Source organism: Schistocerca piceifrons, chromosome 3, assembly GCF_021461385.2.
Source record: "Schistocerca piceifrons isolate TAMUIC-IGC-003096 chromosome 3, iqSchPice1.1, whole genome shotgun sequence".
Classification (NCBI taxonomy): Eukaryota; Metazoa; Arthropoda; class Insecta; order Orthoptera; family Acrididae; genus Schistocerca; species Schistocerca piceifrons.
In genome coordinates, this window is record NC_060140.1 from 557,394,800 (window position 1) to 557,410,361 (window position 15,562).

The 15,562-nt window shown below is 42.3% G+C and overlaps 1 protein-coding gene across 1 annotated transcript in view; it reads right to left on the bottom strand.

Annotated features, from left to right (window-relative positions):
- Positions 1–8,767, bottom strand: part of LOC124788832 (zinc carboxypeptidase-like) — a 119,303-nt gene extending 110,536 nt beyond the window's left edge. The window contains exon 1 of the mRNA XM_047256114.1: positions 8,664–8,767. Coding sequence (XP_047112070.1) covers positions 8,664–8,767 — 104 coding nt within the window. The remainder of the gene's footprint in view (positions 1–8,663) is intronic.
- Between the last annotated feature and the right edge of the window lie 6,795 nt (positions 8,768–15,562).

Sequence of the window (15,562 nt, forward strand, 5' to 3'; positions counted from 1 at the left end):
CAATACTTCAGCATTCTGCTAGATACCCCGTCATATCCATGAGAGTTCTTGGTCTTTAGTGATTTAATTATTAACTCAATCTCCCTCTTGTCAGTATCATGGAGGAGCATTTCAGTTAACAGTCTCGGAACCCTTTTTTCTGCGAGCGCTATATGATTCCCTGTTGGGACTAGGTTTCTATTTACTTCACCTGCTATATTCAGAAAGTGATTATTAAATACTGTACATATATGTGACTTATCAGTAACACAGACATTCCCACTATGCACTGATTATATATCCTCGACCTGTCTCTGCAGACCAGCCACTTCCTTTACGACTGACCATATGGTTTTAATTTTATCCTGAGACTTAGCTATTCTATCTGCATACCACATACTTTTTGCCTTCCTAATAACTTTTTTAAGCACCTTACAATATTGTTTGTAATGGGCTACTGCATTTAGATTGTGACTGTTTCTAACGTTTTGATATAATTGCCACTTTGTTCTACAAGATATTCTTATACCTTTAGTCAGCCACCCAGGCTGCCTGTTTGTGCTAGTACCCTGTTTTGAACTTTCTAACGGAAAGCAACTTTCAAAGAGCACGGGAAAAGTCTTGAGGAAAGCATTATATTTATCGTCTACTGTACCAGCACTATAAACATCTTGCCACTCTTGTTCCTTGATAAGGTTTACAAAAGTCTCTACAGCAACTGGATCAGCTTTCCTAAAAAGTTGGTAACTATATTTAACGTGCTGCAGCACAAAAATCTTTTAGACTTAAAATTTGTGCATCATGATCTGAAAGGCCATTCACCATTTTGCTAACAGAATGCCCTTCTAGTAATGACGAATGAACAAAAATATTGTCTATGGTTGTTCTACTGTTCCCTTGCACTCTCGTTGGAAAGAATACGGTTTGCATAAGATTATATGAATTAAGGAGGTCTACCAGCATCGTTTTCCTTACACAACCACTTATATAATTTATATTGAAGTCACCCACATTTGAGTATAACCAGTGTCTCCTAATACTACGCAGCAATACAATATCAAAAAACTTTTATTACTGGGTAAACTGTCACTACGTGATTTGACAGCTGACATTTATAATTCCCGCTCACGTCAGGAAAAGCACCAATACCGGAATAGCAGCTTTTACATTATTGGTCAGAACGCAAGCAATTATGGCAGTCGCCGTAATTTTCGCGCGAAGCCATATTTCGCGACAAAATACTCTTATTAGTTACTGTCATATATCTAGTCTCATAACAATACATAAAACTACATAAAATAACTACAATAATTTTGACATGCAAGGAGAATTAGTCCTAATGAGAGGAAGAAGTTTATATTTACTGGTGTTTCAACAATGACTACCAGGCAACTTTTAATTCACTGATTGTAATTTTATTTTCGTTAGCAGAAATCAAACAAACTAAACAAAGAATTTAATTCAACAGAGTCTGTAACTCTTACACTTTTAATAGAGAAAGAACGTTTCTAGGTCAGGGGATAGCGTTCAGCGAAATCCCTGAACTTTTTGTTGCATACGAAGCGTTTCGTTAGGCAGCACGATGTCGGCGGGTTACGATGATGAGGGCAGGATACAGACAGTTCCGCTGGTTAATCTTCTCCGGCGAAACGCAAATAAAGTTCCGGCACAGCTGTATCATTAACCCCGTGGTGATTAACAAACCACAAGACGCCAGTATACGAACGTTGTTGACATGTCCTCTCTTTCAAAGTACATGTCGTGGACATCGCTCGTTTTTACACTTTATGCACTATCCGTGACGCTATTGTCCATAATTACACGGTTCGTCACATTCATATAGTCTTAGCCACAAATACACAGTTCATAGAATTGTTCATGTATGTGAAACACACCGTAAACAATGTCCACTCTGTTCTCGCATTTCAAACTTCGACAACGTCACTGAAAACCATTTATATTGCACAGTTAGTTAGTCTTCACTCTCATGGCTTGATAGAATGTGATATTCAACAGTTCCACCACCCAAAACCAATACCAGCAAAGTTCATTCGAATAAAGGCACAGTTCGTGTCGGCCACAACAAAGTAATGTTAGCGGCACTTTCACAGTCCGGTTTATTTGTTCTTAAAGTTCGCTGGCGATGGCATTACATACCGAAGTGGTAAAGAGAATTAAAAATCTGATAGTTCGATATCACTGTCCATACAATTACGTATGCTTTTCATGGAACACAGTACTATTTTTCCCGCGCACGCTTCACAGACACGCCATCCACCATCCCCTCTACTATGCAACAACCTTTCAACTCTCGATATCACTATCGCTGTCCCTTGTCTATAGGTGTTATATAGTTATCGTAAATTACATAAACCTTTATAAATGTTATTGACTGCATTTTTCACAATTAATAATATTCAAAAAGAGAACTTTAGAAACTTTACCACAGGTACAATGCTAGAAACATATTTATCCATTGGCAAACGAAATAATCACAATTACATCTTTACATTTAAAAACCACAGTAGAATGTTACATAATCGCAATTAGAAATGCCCATATGAACAAAAGGAAAAGAATAGAAATCCAATGAAAATCACGAAAAAAATTTTTATACGCGTAATTAGCAATGCCTTCACACCGGGGGGTAAGTGTATGTAACTGCTGTCCGGTAAGGCGTGTAGTTTTGCCAGCTTTCTTGATTGTAGGCCAGTTGGTGATTCTTCTACTCTGGTGGTAGTGATTTCTTTCTCGTTCCGGGCGCTCTAAGCACTGTATTTTGGGGACGTAGTGCAGATGGCTGGTTCCGGCTTTGGCGTATTGTTCCATCGTTGCATTTGGTTTATCGGACGTCAGGTATCTTCAGCAAGATTGTCATTGGTCATTCGTTATATTTCCACTAATTTGAGTTACCATCTTATGAAGTGAATGCAACTCTTGGCTGCCTATCTCATTTCTCGCGTAAGTGTTTGTTGCCGGACCTTCTTAGAGGTCGATTCCTGGAGCACCGTCTGTGGCCTCTTGGTTCTTGTAAGACATGTGTGTTCTAAAAGGAGATCTGATCGCCAGTAGTTCAGTGTAATGCTCCTTCATTCCACGCCTTATGTGGCTATAATCTGCCTCAGTACACTTTAACGAACTTATGTACTGGTCCTTGTGTTTTATTATTTTTTTTATTACAATACCTTTTAATGCCTACATTAAAGGTTGCACATGTCTAGTTAATAGTTCTAGTCACCTTTCGCAATAAATCCAGCAGTGTAGCGTTTAGTGGATGTTAAGGGTTGTGTTACAAAGTTTACCATCATCTTATTTCACCCGCTTGGTGATCAGTTGCTTGTTTTTTTAATTAACCTTTGCTTTTCTATTTGCTGTTTTACAGCAGGTTTCTAAATTTTTTTATTATTGCTGTTCCTGGCGTGTAAGGCCGTCAGCCGTGATTGTCGTCATTTGCCTTAAAATTCTAATTTGGTATCTGTATTTTAACAGTAAGCCTTAAAACCTTATTTACTGCCATTCCTGGCGTCTGATGCCTTCTACTGTGCTTGTGGCGACTCAGCTTTAATATTTCGATATCTGTAGGTTATAAATTGTAGCGAGTTCTTAAGCAATTCTTACTTTATTGCCATTCTTGGCGTGTAAGTCCTTCAGTCGTGATTGTGCTCACTTGCCGTAAATTTCCAATTTGGTACATGTATTTACGCAGCAAGCCTTTAAAACCTTATTTACTGCTATTCCTGGCGTCTGATGCCTTCTTCTGTGTTTGTGGCGACTTGCGTTTAATATTTCAATACCTAATTTGTAAGTTGCAGCGAGTTTTAAACAATTCTTACTTTATTGCCATTCTTGGCGTGTAAGGCCTTCTGCCCAGATCACAGTGACTTGCTTTTAAAACATTATCTGCTGTATCTGTATTTAATGGTGATTTGTTAAACTGTAACTCGCTGAAAACACTATTATTTACACAGTTGTTTATTCCTTCATTAATAACGTGTGGTATTTTCATTTATTATTGAGTGTCAAATTACTGATTTAAAATAAATTGTGTGTAACCGTAAAAGGCAACCAATAGTAACTGATTACGGCCCCGTACACAATCGTAACCGAATCCTGCCTTCCCTTGACTACCAGGTTTCATTGAGACTTCAAGGTAAGTTCGTCACTGGAAAATCATATGCTGCTTTCTGCGAATATCTTCAATGCGGCGCAACTGTCGTCGGGATATTGAAGGTAGGTTGAAGAAATCACCAGAAAGTCCGACAATGATCGCTTACTGGAATAAGGATTGCAAGGAAAAAGAAACGAAACACATAATAGAAGATGATCAATGAATATATCATACCAGTATTAAAGCATTTGCGAGAGCCAAACATTGTTAAGAAGATCATGTCTTGGTAACAAGTAGAAGTAATACTGGAATTCATGACGCACTAAGTTATAGGCAGAACCGTGGGGCTCACACTGCTCAATACTTTCACGTGAAACCTATAAGCAGAAGCACATGACAACATAGATATCGAGAGAAAGGTTATCGTAGCAGCCCCTGCAGTAGCTACTGGAAATATATGTGAAAATGTATATTGAGTTTAGCGTAAGATTCTGGAGCTGCACCGGCAAGGTTTTGTATTTTATTATGCATTTGTGTGTTTTATCTGATAGTTTACCCCCTCTCTCTGAGCTTGCCTCCCCACTTTGAAGGGTAGTTTTGTTTTTATTTTATTGTGTCATGTATAAAACTGTTCAATGCAGTTACAGGAGGCTCAAACTGATCTATTGGGAAATAGAACATATGGATATTTCATATTATTTCAACTTTATTGATTTGAAGATAGCAGTCGAGGGAAACAACAGATACGAGGGCATACCTCCTTATGGAGATATTGTAAACAATTATTTGCTCTCACTGAGAGACTTGTACGCAGAGCACTTTATGCAACAAATACTTTTCGCCTTGAATCCACGTAGAATGTGTGTGCCATGATACGTGTTACTTCACCAATTCGGTGCAGTAGCAATCCCCAGTAAAACAGGAGATATAAAAAGATTAGCCCCTGAGAACTGGTAACAGATACCTGCACTAACATACATAGCGGATCAGTGTCACTAAAGGTGGCGCCAAAAGTTGTATGGCGTATGCCAAAACAAGACGCACCGGCCTGCAACGAACTCTTGAGTGGCCACGCCACTACGCCCTTGGACAGCCGGAAACGCAGAAACGCGTAATATATCGATCGACGTGAGACTATGCACCTGTTGATTTCTACGGTGGACCGAGTAAGCCTGTATTGATTGTGACGACACGGTTATTTATGCTACTCACGGGGCACTGTACATGTGCGTCCGTTCTGCTGGAATTGCCAATTAGCACCCATGACCGCATCTTGGTGCAGTTAATTTTTTGACCGTCCCGCTTTTATCAGTTACCCTGTTGTCAGCTCTATTATGTATTTCTTTTTTCTGTGTCTGAGGAGCTAGCCGGATTAATCGGGACCCTGCACAGTTAGTGAGATTATCACATTATTTTCCACCCACCTTATACCGAGGTATCGTTCCTGTTTTGATGCCGTGATCCATCTCACTTTCTCAGTGTTTTGTCGTAAGGCGTCAACGGTGTCCTACTAGATTAACCAAGTACATTACTTAAATGTCAGAAAGTGAAACTCTACGAAGATATTGAACGCTTTGCACCTCGGTAACGCATGCCTCACCTTAAGGGATAGAAATAAAACTTTGCTGCTTGTCGGCTGTGGCAATCTGTGTTCCTTCATCGCTACGTTTGCTTCCTTACACATTTCTGAATGACACACTCAGAATTATTCCAATAGAGTAGTCATTTGAAGCGTTACGTCTGTGTCTGTAGCTCTAGTGGCCACTGGCTTCTTTGTATGCAATTTGGATAAATATGGGTACCGCAAATCCCGCGAATCGCCACCACAGGTTGTACGAAATCCACAGCCAGACGGTGAATACCGTGCGTAACGTCTGAAGAGTCACACTTCACAGGCACGGCCCTACCAGTTAGTTAAGCTGTAGAGTTTTTTATAACTGTGTACTCAAGTTTTATGCAAATTTGGTAAAAACAATTTTATTGGCAAGTAGTTGTCAGATCTCGGGAATAAAAACAAACTAGCTATTTTTAATGAAAACGTTTGATGCCTGGTTTGTTCAGCTGCCCGTTACGCCTCCTAGAGGAGCAGTCTGCAGTTAAATCTATCTCTTGCCGTAAGTTTAACCCATGATTATTGTTAGTAACTTGAGCCTCCATTGACGCTATTCCCGCCTGCGAGAGTTGCAGTGGCTGGTACCTGACAAGCTCTCATTCGGACAGCCGGCACTCTAGCGACGTGGAGTCCGGGTCGGTATTACAGAGCCCAGGTGACCATGCAGTTCGGCTCAGCTGCAGCCCAGGTGGTCGCCGCCACCGCGCCCACCACCGCCTTGGCTCCACGCACGCAGTCCACTACTGGCCGTTGCACCGACTCCGGCTGATTCGCCAAGTGTGTATAAAAAAAGACATTAACCATATTAATAGAAACTTCCAATGAACAGCAACTCAAATGACACCACTGGATAATGATACTGTAAGGTAAATTCTCGTACTTTATACTCTCTGTCCCTGCTGCATATTTCATAATAAGTTTTTTTTTAAAAAAAGTTTTTGTGTGTTTTGGTTCATATGGATCTGAGCACTATGGGACTTAACATCTCAGGTCATCAGTTCCCTAGAACTTAGAACTACTTAAACCTAACTAACCTAATGACATCACACACATCCATGCCCGAGGCAGGATTCGATTCTGCGACCGTAGCAGTCGCGCGGTTCCGGACTGAAGCGTCTAGAACCGCCCGGTCACCGCGGCCGGATGAGTGTTTTGAATCGGTCATTAAGAGTGAATAGTGTCAGCCACTGTCACAATCACAAACCCCTAACCGGTTCTCACTCGATGGGGAAGGATTAGTAATGGTAAAAGTTTTTATTGTATTCTTCCTCCTTGATTGTAACTTAGCCTCAGGCAGTGGCGTGATCAGTTACGTAAACTACTCCGCTATGACGCTGATCTAGGGACGCCAACTTTCTGTCACAAATCCGCCAATGGGAAGATGGAGAGCCGTCACGTGAGGTACGCAAGACAGTCAGCGACTTAGCGGCCACAACATCGGGTAGCTCTCTTGCCTCCCAGCTTCCTTTCTATACGTGTACGCCAGTCCTTCCCATGCGCCGTTCACTCTTCGGCCGTAGCCAGTTTTCGTGAGTACTTTACCGCCTAATGTTTGTCCTTGCGAATAAAACCCATTTTTCTCTGAATCCTAGAAGTCCTTATTTTACGTGTAAGAGAAACATCCCGGATGCCCACTTGAGCCCCTGATACTATCCTCACATGCACAACTGACTATCCGTTCTTCAACTCCGGAAAGATTGATAATCTCAGAGCAGGAAAACTTACATTCTTATGTAATTGAAAAAGTTATGAAAATATCTTAAATAATGCAGTTTTCCCAGGCAGAGTGATACAGGCTGACACTCACGCATGTGAAATATAGTTGTTCTTAGGGAAATCGAATGTGAAGTGAAGACCCATCTCAGTTCCAGAGTGTGGGCAGGTGATGGACTTGTTATTTCTCGCCAGAAACAGTAATTATTACAGAATGGAAGACCCAGAGCATGATAAAAATAAAGTTATTGAACAGTTTTACATTCATCAGTAGTACAACTTCTGATTTAGCAGAAGTACAGTTTCACGTCCCACCTGCAGTCGCCTGCATGGCTACAATGTAGTTTCACTCTCTGCATTAAACTGAATAGAAAAACGTTTCGAAGTGTTACGAATGAAATACCTTAGTTTATACAACACCTTGAACCCGGACCTATTAGACTAATTTGACGAACTTATAGCACTGCAGAGAGGACGAATTTCCATGCTAAGAATGTTCTAGCATATCCAACAGTACCGCGTAGATAACATTATAACATCACGGCTCTAAGTGATACGACCACCAGTGTTGCCGTGGTTCTAGTAGCAGTTTGTTTACTCTACTTTTGCTTTAAATATAAAACTGTCCATCCCGGTGACTTACTGGCACATCAGATACCTTTCGAGTGGCTTACTAATGTAAATAAGCATTAAAGGTACAAAGTAATTAAACTGTTAATTTATGTTATCACATAAGGAGTAAACTAAGATAGCACAGGGTTAGACCAGATGAATTCAATGGATGAAAACTAGGAAGCAGTGTCATAGAATTAAGAAGCCAAGCCAAACAAAAACATTGCGGTTCAGCTCTCATGAATAGCCAAATAATAAAATATGTATTGTGTACAACTGTCAATGTAAAACGTGTATAATGAGATTGTTTCTGAAGGGGAGCAGAATTTTGCTACAAAGAATGCAATTCAGCATGAACAAAAACTATTTTTACGGTTTTTGCCTGACAAGCACAGAGCTTAAATAAACAGGCTCGAATGCAATGTCTCAGTTGAAATGTAAATCAGGAAAGAAAACAAAAGAGCAGCCTATCATTCGTCTAATAATGTCAGTTACAAGAAAACAGACAGACAGCCTGATGCACATCACTGCTGCGGACTTCTGTTGCTGACATCTTTGCTGCCATTGATGAGAAGATCTGAGTGCCTTCTATCAACGACCCACTGGGGGTCAGTTAACGGTATCCTGCGAGCTGCTGACCTCACACCTTCCGGGAGAGCTGCACTTGTCCTGCGCCCTGGCTGTGCTTGTGCTACCAGTGTCTTGGCCATATCTTGTTGGGAGCCCAGGGCATACTTCTGCATGACTACTGCCGTACCATGCAGAACTGTTGGCCGCTGAGCAGGGTGCAAACTGTTATGACCATGAGAGCACGTTGGTGCTCTGGTTTGCCAAGCTGTTAGAATCCCGGCTGGACGGGAAACCCCTGCAGACCTGTGGGTCGGCATCCTGCACGACACCACCTCTGCTGACTATGCACTCCTTTTCCACGCCAAGCATCATTGACACCTACACATTCGGGAATGTCATCAGCTCCCAGCCACACGTGCTACTTTGTTGTCATCAGTATACACCACAGGTAAACTATGTTGCATTGTATAAATCCCGACACTAAATACTGTACTCATAGCCAACACCGTCTTACAGTCGCCCTTGGGCGTGCTACTGGACCACAATCCCACATTTGGGGCTTCGCATTCTTCTCACGTAGACCTAGATTCCGTGGGTTTCCACAATAGTATACCATTTGTCTGTAGAAATCAGAAACCACAGTCAATATGCTGCGCTGTGAAGATACCTTGCGGAAAGCGTGACGCGCCCAAAAATGCAGAACGCCCAGAAATGCTATCGGGCGGAATTATCAATTATCCTGCTGCGCGACAACGCCCGCCCTCCCCCCCCCCCCCCCCCCTTCCTTACACTGCCAATCGGGCGAGGGCTACATTAAAGTAGTTTGAATGGGGAACACTGCAACATCCAGTGTCCAGCTCGGATCTTCCACCATGTAATTTTCACATCTTTGGCGACTTTATAAGACAGACATGTGTGGATGTCAGTTTCTGTCTGATAGGAAAGTGCACGAGCGCCAGGAGCTGTGGATGTGTCAACGGTTGTCCGGTTTCTACGAAACAGGAACTGATCGTCTCATCTTCCAGTGAGATAAATGTCTTAACGCGTGTAGTGATTACCTCTGAATGGAACCATTCCGTAGTCCTGTTGTGGCGGTTGTTCGGTTTTCATTTGAATTCCTCATACATATCGTAGTCGTATGCATCTCTTATCAATTCCTAATACACCAACAGAAAAAAAGACATCGCATTCTCCGTTAGAAGATTGGGAAAGGAAGATGAAATCTTAAGGTTGAAAAATGTGCTCTCCACGAGACCGTCTAAAAATCTGTGGTTGAAAGAATTCCAGGTGGCATGCTGCACAATAAGGTGACGAAACGGAGAGACGAGGAGTACCTTAGTGCAGTTCTAGGTTGCCAAATGTTCATTTTATCGGCCAGTTTGCGGATGTTTTCTGGCGGTTTCCGACTTTCACCTAGTCGTGTATGGGCCCCTGTGCTGCACGGTGGCTGACCAAGCCATAGAAATGTAGCTTCCTAAACACATTTTGTTGGACTAGAGTTAACATATAAATAATGCAATAAATCCATGAAAGTGAACGAAAGCGTTTTATAAATAAACAAAATAATATTGTTGGCACTGAGGACCAATAAGCCTTTTTTAAAGTTTGTTTCCTGTTGTGCCATATCGACGGGTATTAATGTGGCGTATTTGCTGATATTCAACTGGGTTTACTCAATCATTCAATTTTTTTAAATATTTTAATTATGAGTTTCAACCTAACATAACTGCGTGAGTATCAGTAAATTATAATAAATAATTTAATCACATGTGGATGTAATTTCAGATCGTTGGATCAAAAGGGTTGAGCCATTTACACATTAACAACTAAATGGGTGTATTTTACGTACCGTATTAAATATGCTTATCGTTTCGATACCAAAGCATTCACCTTAAAAATACTAAGTAGGTAACTAAAAAAGAATCGAGATACTTTAAGTTATACATCATCCTTCTCAGATTTATTTTCAGGAGAAAGGCACGATTTCAGTCTCACCGAATCAGTTACAAAAGAGCTGTCAATTTTTGAATCATACTCCCTCTTGCTAAAACTTCTATAGACTCCCATGCCCCAAACACTGTGTTTTGTGGCACGATGGTATAATGTGTTCATCCTAACGGATTGTAAAAGTGATTCCTCTATCACTGTCATCGGCAATAAGAAGGCACTCAGACGGCACCATGTGTTTTGACTCTGTGGGCAGTAAATGTGATGATTTCAGAGTCAAACAATTTCTGCAATATTCGTTTCTAGTCTATAACCATGTCCCCCTAATCCACTGATGAATGCCGGGTTGGGGATTTTCTCTGCCCGGGGAATGGGTGTTTGTGTTGTCCTCATCATTTCATCATCATCATTCGTGATAGTGGCTGAATTGGATTGTGTAAAAATTGGGACTTTGTACGGGCGCTGATGACCGCGCAGTTTATCGCCTCACAAACCAAACATCATCACAAACCAAACATCACTGATGAATGTGTACTAGTGTTGAAGAGCTTCAACCATTTGGACGGTGTCGCACTGTGGGCCTAAGGAAAGCTTGATTGATGTGTCGACTGATTACTGGACATAATGACTTTCAGCAATGGTATGTGGAACATTCCCACACCCGCGGACCAGGTTCTGGACGTCCACGCGGTACGGACGCAGGTCTAGATCAGCGACCAGCAGTGGCCGATCGACTTCCTGACGCTTAAATCTGTACTCAATGTTAACAAATTTCCCTTCTTCAGAAACGCTTTCCTTGCCATTGCCAGTTCACATTTTATATCCTCTCTACTTCGTCCATCATCAGTTATTTTGCTCCCCAAATAGCAAAACTCCTTTACTACTTCAAGCCTCTCATTTCCTAATCTAATTCCCTCAGCATCACCCGACTTCATTCGATTATATTCCATTGTCCTCGTTTTGCTTTTGTTGATGTTCACCTTATATCCTTCTTGCAAGACTCTGTCCACTCCGTACAACTGCTCTTACAAGTCCTTTGCTGTCTCTGACAGAATTACAATGTCATCGGCGAATCTCAAAGTTTTTATTTCTCCTCCATGGATTTTAATGCCTACTCCGAATTTTTCTTTTGTTTCCTTTACTGCTTGCTCAATATACAGATTGAATAACATCAGGGAGAGGCTACGACCCTGTCTCACTCCCTTCCCAACCACTGCTTCCCTTTCATGCCCCTCGACTCTTATAACTGCCATCTGGTTTCTGTACGAATTGTAAATAGCCTTTCGGTCCCTGTTTGACACCTTGCCACCTTCAGAATTTGAAAGAGAGTATTCCAGTCAACATTGTCAAAATCTTTCTCTAAGTCTACAAATGATGGAAACGTAGGTTTGGCGTTCCTTAATCTATTTTTTAAGACAAGTCGTAGGGTCAGTATTGCCTCATGGGTTCCAGCACTTCTATGGAATCCAAACTGATCTTCCCCGAGGTCGGCTTCTACCAGTTTTTCCATTCGTCTGTAAAGAACTGGAGTTAGTATTTTGCAGCTGTGTCTTATTAAACTGATAGTTCGGTAATTTTCACATCTGTCAACACCTGCTTTCTTTGGGATTGGAATTATTATATTCTTCTTGAAGTCTGAGGGTATTTCGCCTGTCTCATACATCTTGCTCACCAGATGGTAGAGTTTTGTCAGGACTGGCTCTCCCAAGGCTGTCAGTAGTTCTAATGGAATGTTGTCTATTCCATGGGCCTTGTTTCAACTCAGGTCTTTCAGTGCTCTGTCAAACTCTTCACGCAATATCATATCTCCCATTTCATCTTCAACTACATCCTCTTCCATTTCCTTAATATTGTCCTCAAGTACATCGCCCTTGTATAGACACTCTATATACTCCTTCCACCTTTCTGATTTCCCTTCTTTGCTTAGAACTGGGTTTGCATCTGAGCTGTTGATATTCATGCAAGTGGTTTCTTTTCTCCAAAGGTCTCTTTAATTTTCCTGTAGGCCGTATCTATCTTACCCCTCGTGAGATAAGCCTCTAAAACCGTACATTTGTCCTCTAGCCATCCCTGCTTAGCCATTTTACACTTCCTGTCGATCTCATTTTTGAGACGTTTGTATTCCATTTTGCCTGCTTAATTTACTGCATTTTTATATTTTCTCCTTTCATCAATTAATTTCAACTTTTCTTCTGTTGTCCAAGGATTTCTACTAGCCCTCGTCTTCTTACCTACTTGATCCTCTGCTGCCTTCACTACCTCATTCCGCAAAGCTACACATTCTTCTTCTACTGTATTTATTTCCCAACTTCCTGTCAGTTGTTTCCTTATGCTTTCCCTGAATCTCTGTATAACCTCTGGTTTAGTCAGTTTATCCAGGTCCCATCTCCTTACATTCCGACCTTTTTGCAGTTTCTTCAGTTTTAATCTACAGTTCGTAGTCAATAGATTGTAGTCAGAGTCCACATCTGCCCCTGGAAATGTCTTACAATTTAAAACCTGGTTCCTAAATCTCTGTCTTACCATTATATAATCTGTCTGATACCTTCTAGTATCTCCAGGCTTCTTCCATGTATACACTCTTCTTTCATGATTCTTGAACCAACTGTTAGCTATGATTAAATTATGCTCTGTGCAAAATTCTACCAGGCGGCTTCCTCTTTCATTTCTTACCCCCAATCTATATTCACCTAATACGTTTCCTTCTTTCTATTTTCCTACTATCGAATTTCAGTCACCCATGACTATTAAATTTTTTTCCCTTAACTGTCTGAATAATTTATTTTATCTCATCATACATTTCATCAATTTCTTCGTCATCTGCAGAGGTAGTTGGCATATAAACTTGTACTACTGTAGTAGGCGTGGGCTTCGTGTCTATCTTGGCCACAATAATGTGTTCACTATGCTGTTTGTAGTAGCTTACCCACACTCCTATTTTTTATTCATTATTAAATCTACTCATGCATTCCTCCTATTTGATTTTGTATTTATAACCCTGTATTCCCTGACCAAAAGTCTTGTTCCTCCTGCCACCGAACTTCACTAATTCCCACTATATATAACTTTAACCTATCCATCGACCTTTTTAAATTTTCTGACCGACCTGCCCAATTAAGGGATCTGACATTCTACGCTCCAATCCATAGAACGCCAGTTTTCTTTCTCCTGATAACGACTTCCTCTTGAGTAGTCCCCGCCCGGAGATCCTAATGGGGGACTATTTTACCACCGGAATTGTTATGTCTGCCACAGACGCCCCCTGCCAGGCAGGCTACACTCAAGACACCCCGGTGTACCATATAACATACACAAGCACTTGCAGGCACAACCAAGAGGAAAACTATTCTTCAAAACAAACAGAACTTTCTAGAGACTAATGTGAACCTTTTTCTGCAGAGGTCGCCGCACAGATACAGGGAAAGTTGGAGTACTCTGCCGGCCTCTGCTGGCTTTATAAGGCCAGTACAGCAGCAGTACAGCCAGTTCCTCACTGAGCTAGGACCAGCTCCGATGGACCTCACCGACACTCTTGATGAATGATCATCTATAAGTTATTTGTTTTTTGTGTATGTAGTGATTGATCGAGAAGTGTAGTTCAGTTTCAATAAACGACATTATACTGAGTGTTCTACAATACTGGGTATTGTTCAGTGGCGACGCTCCGATGGACCTCACCGACACTCTTGATGAATGATCATCTATAAGTTATTTGTTTTTTGTGTATGTAGTGATTGATCGAGAAGTGTAGTTCAGTTTCAATAAACGACATTATACTGAGTGTTCTACAATACTGGGTATTGTTCAGTGGCGACGAGTATAGTAGAACGAACCGACGAACATCATGATTACGACAGGAGCCCCTATGGAATGGCAACAATTCTTCAAGGACTTCTGGACCAGTTCTGGGAAACTCAGACACAACTGGTTGCCGAAATCCGAAGCCTCCACCGCCCCGCGACGCCACTGCCGTCCCAAGCACTCAACGATGAAGTTGAAGAATGGGAAACATACGAACGACGTATCCGGCAACACTTCACGATTCATCAAGTCACCCAAGAAGACAGGAAGCACACCTTTTTCTTGGAACCAATCGAAGATGTACTTCCTGCTCACGAACTGCAGCCGCTAGACCCCGACTCCCTCACCTTCACCTCCATCTGTGCGACGTTAAATGCCTACTACAAACGCCAATATCATGTACTCGCAGCCCGCGTCGAGTTCTACCAATGCTGGAAGAAACCCGAGCAAACCTAAAGCCAGTGGGCCGCCGAGCTGCAAGGTCTCAGCAGGAGATGTATGTTTGACACACATCTTTCCAAAGAATCATACGCTCATGACATGGTGCGTGACCACTTGATACAGGCAGCGCTAGACACCGCTTTACGCCATGACGCCGTCAAGTTAGAAGACCTGTCCCTCGAGTAGGTCATAAAACTAGCCTGTAAGTTAGAAATTTCTACAGCCGCCGATCGTCGACTGGAATCCTGGGCAGATGTAGCAGCAATCCGTGACGAGCCACGGCAGACACCGAAGACGTCGCAGCAATCCAGGGCTCAACACCGCGCTCCTACCGCCGCCGCTGTCGGAGACCGCCATCCACAACAAGACGCCGAGTCGCACCATCCCGGCTGGAGCCAGAAGCCACTGCAGCCACAACCCAACCAGCAACGTCGTCGGTGGGATCGACTCCGCCTGCCCTCCTGCCCCACCTGCTGTTCAACACATGACAGAGAAGAACGCCCAGACCGCTGGCCGCAACGCACACACTGCGGCAGGGAAGGCCATTTAGCGCCCGTTTGTCGCGCAGAAACCACCACTCCAGCAGCCGCCAGCCCAGGCCATATCCAGATGGATTGAACAACACCCCAATGGACGTCAACCAGGTAGACAACTCCTCGACATCAAAAATTTTTATATACGTCACTATCAATGACAAGCCTCTGTGTCTGCAAGTCGACGCAGGCACAGCAGTCTCCTTGATTAATTACACTTCATCTGCCAAAATTGGTTCACCACCC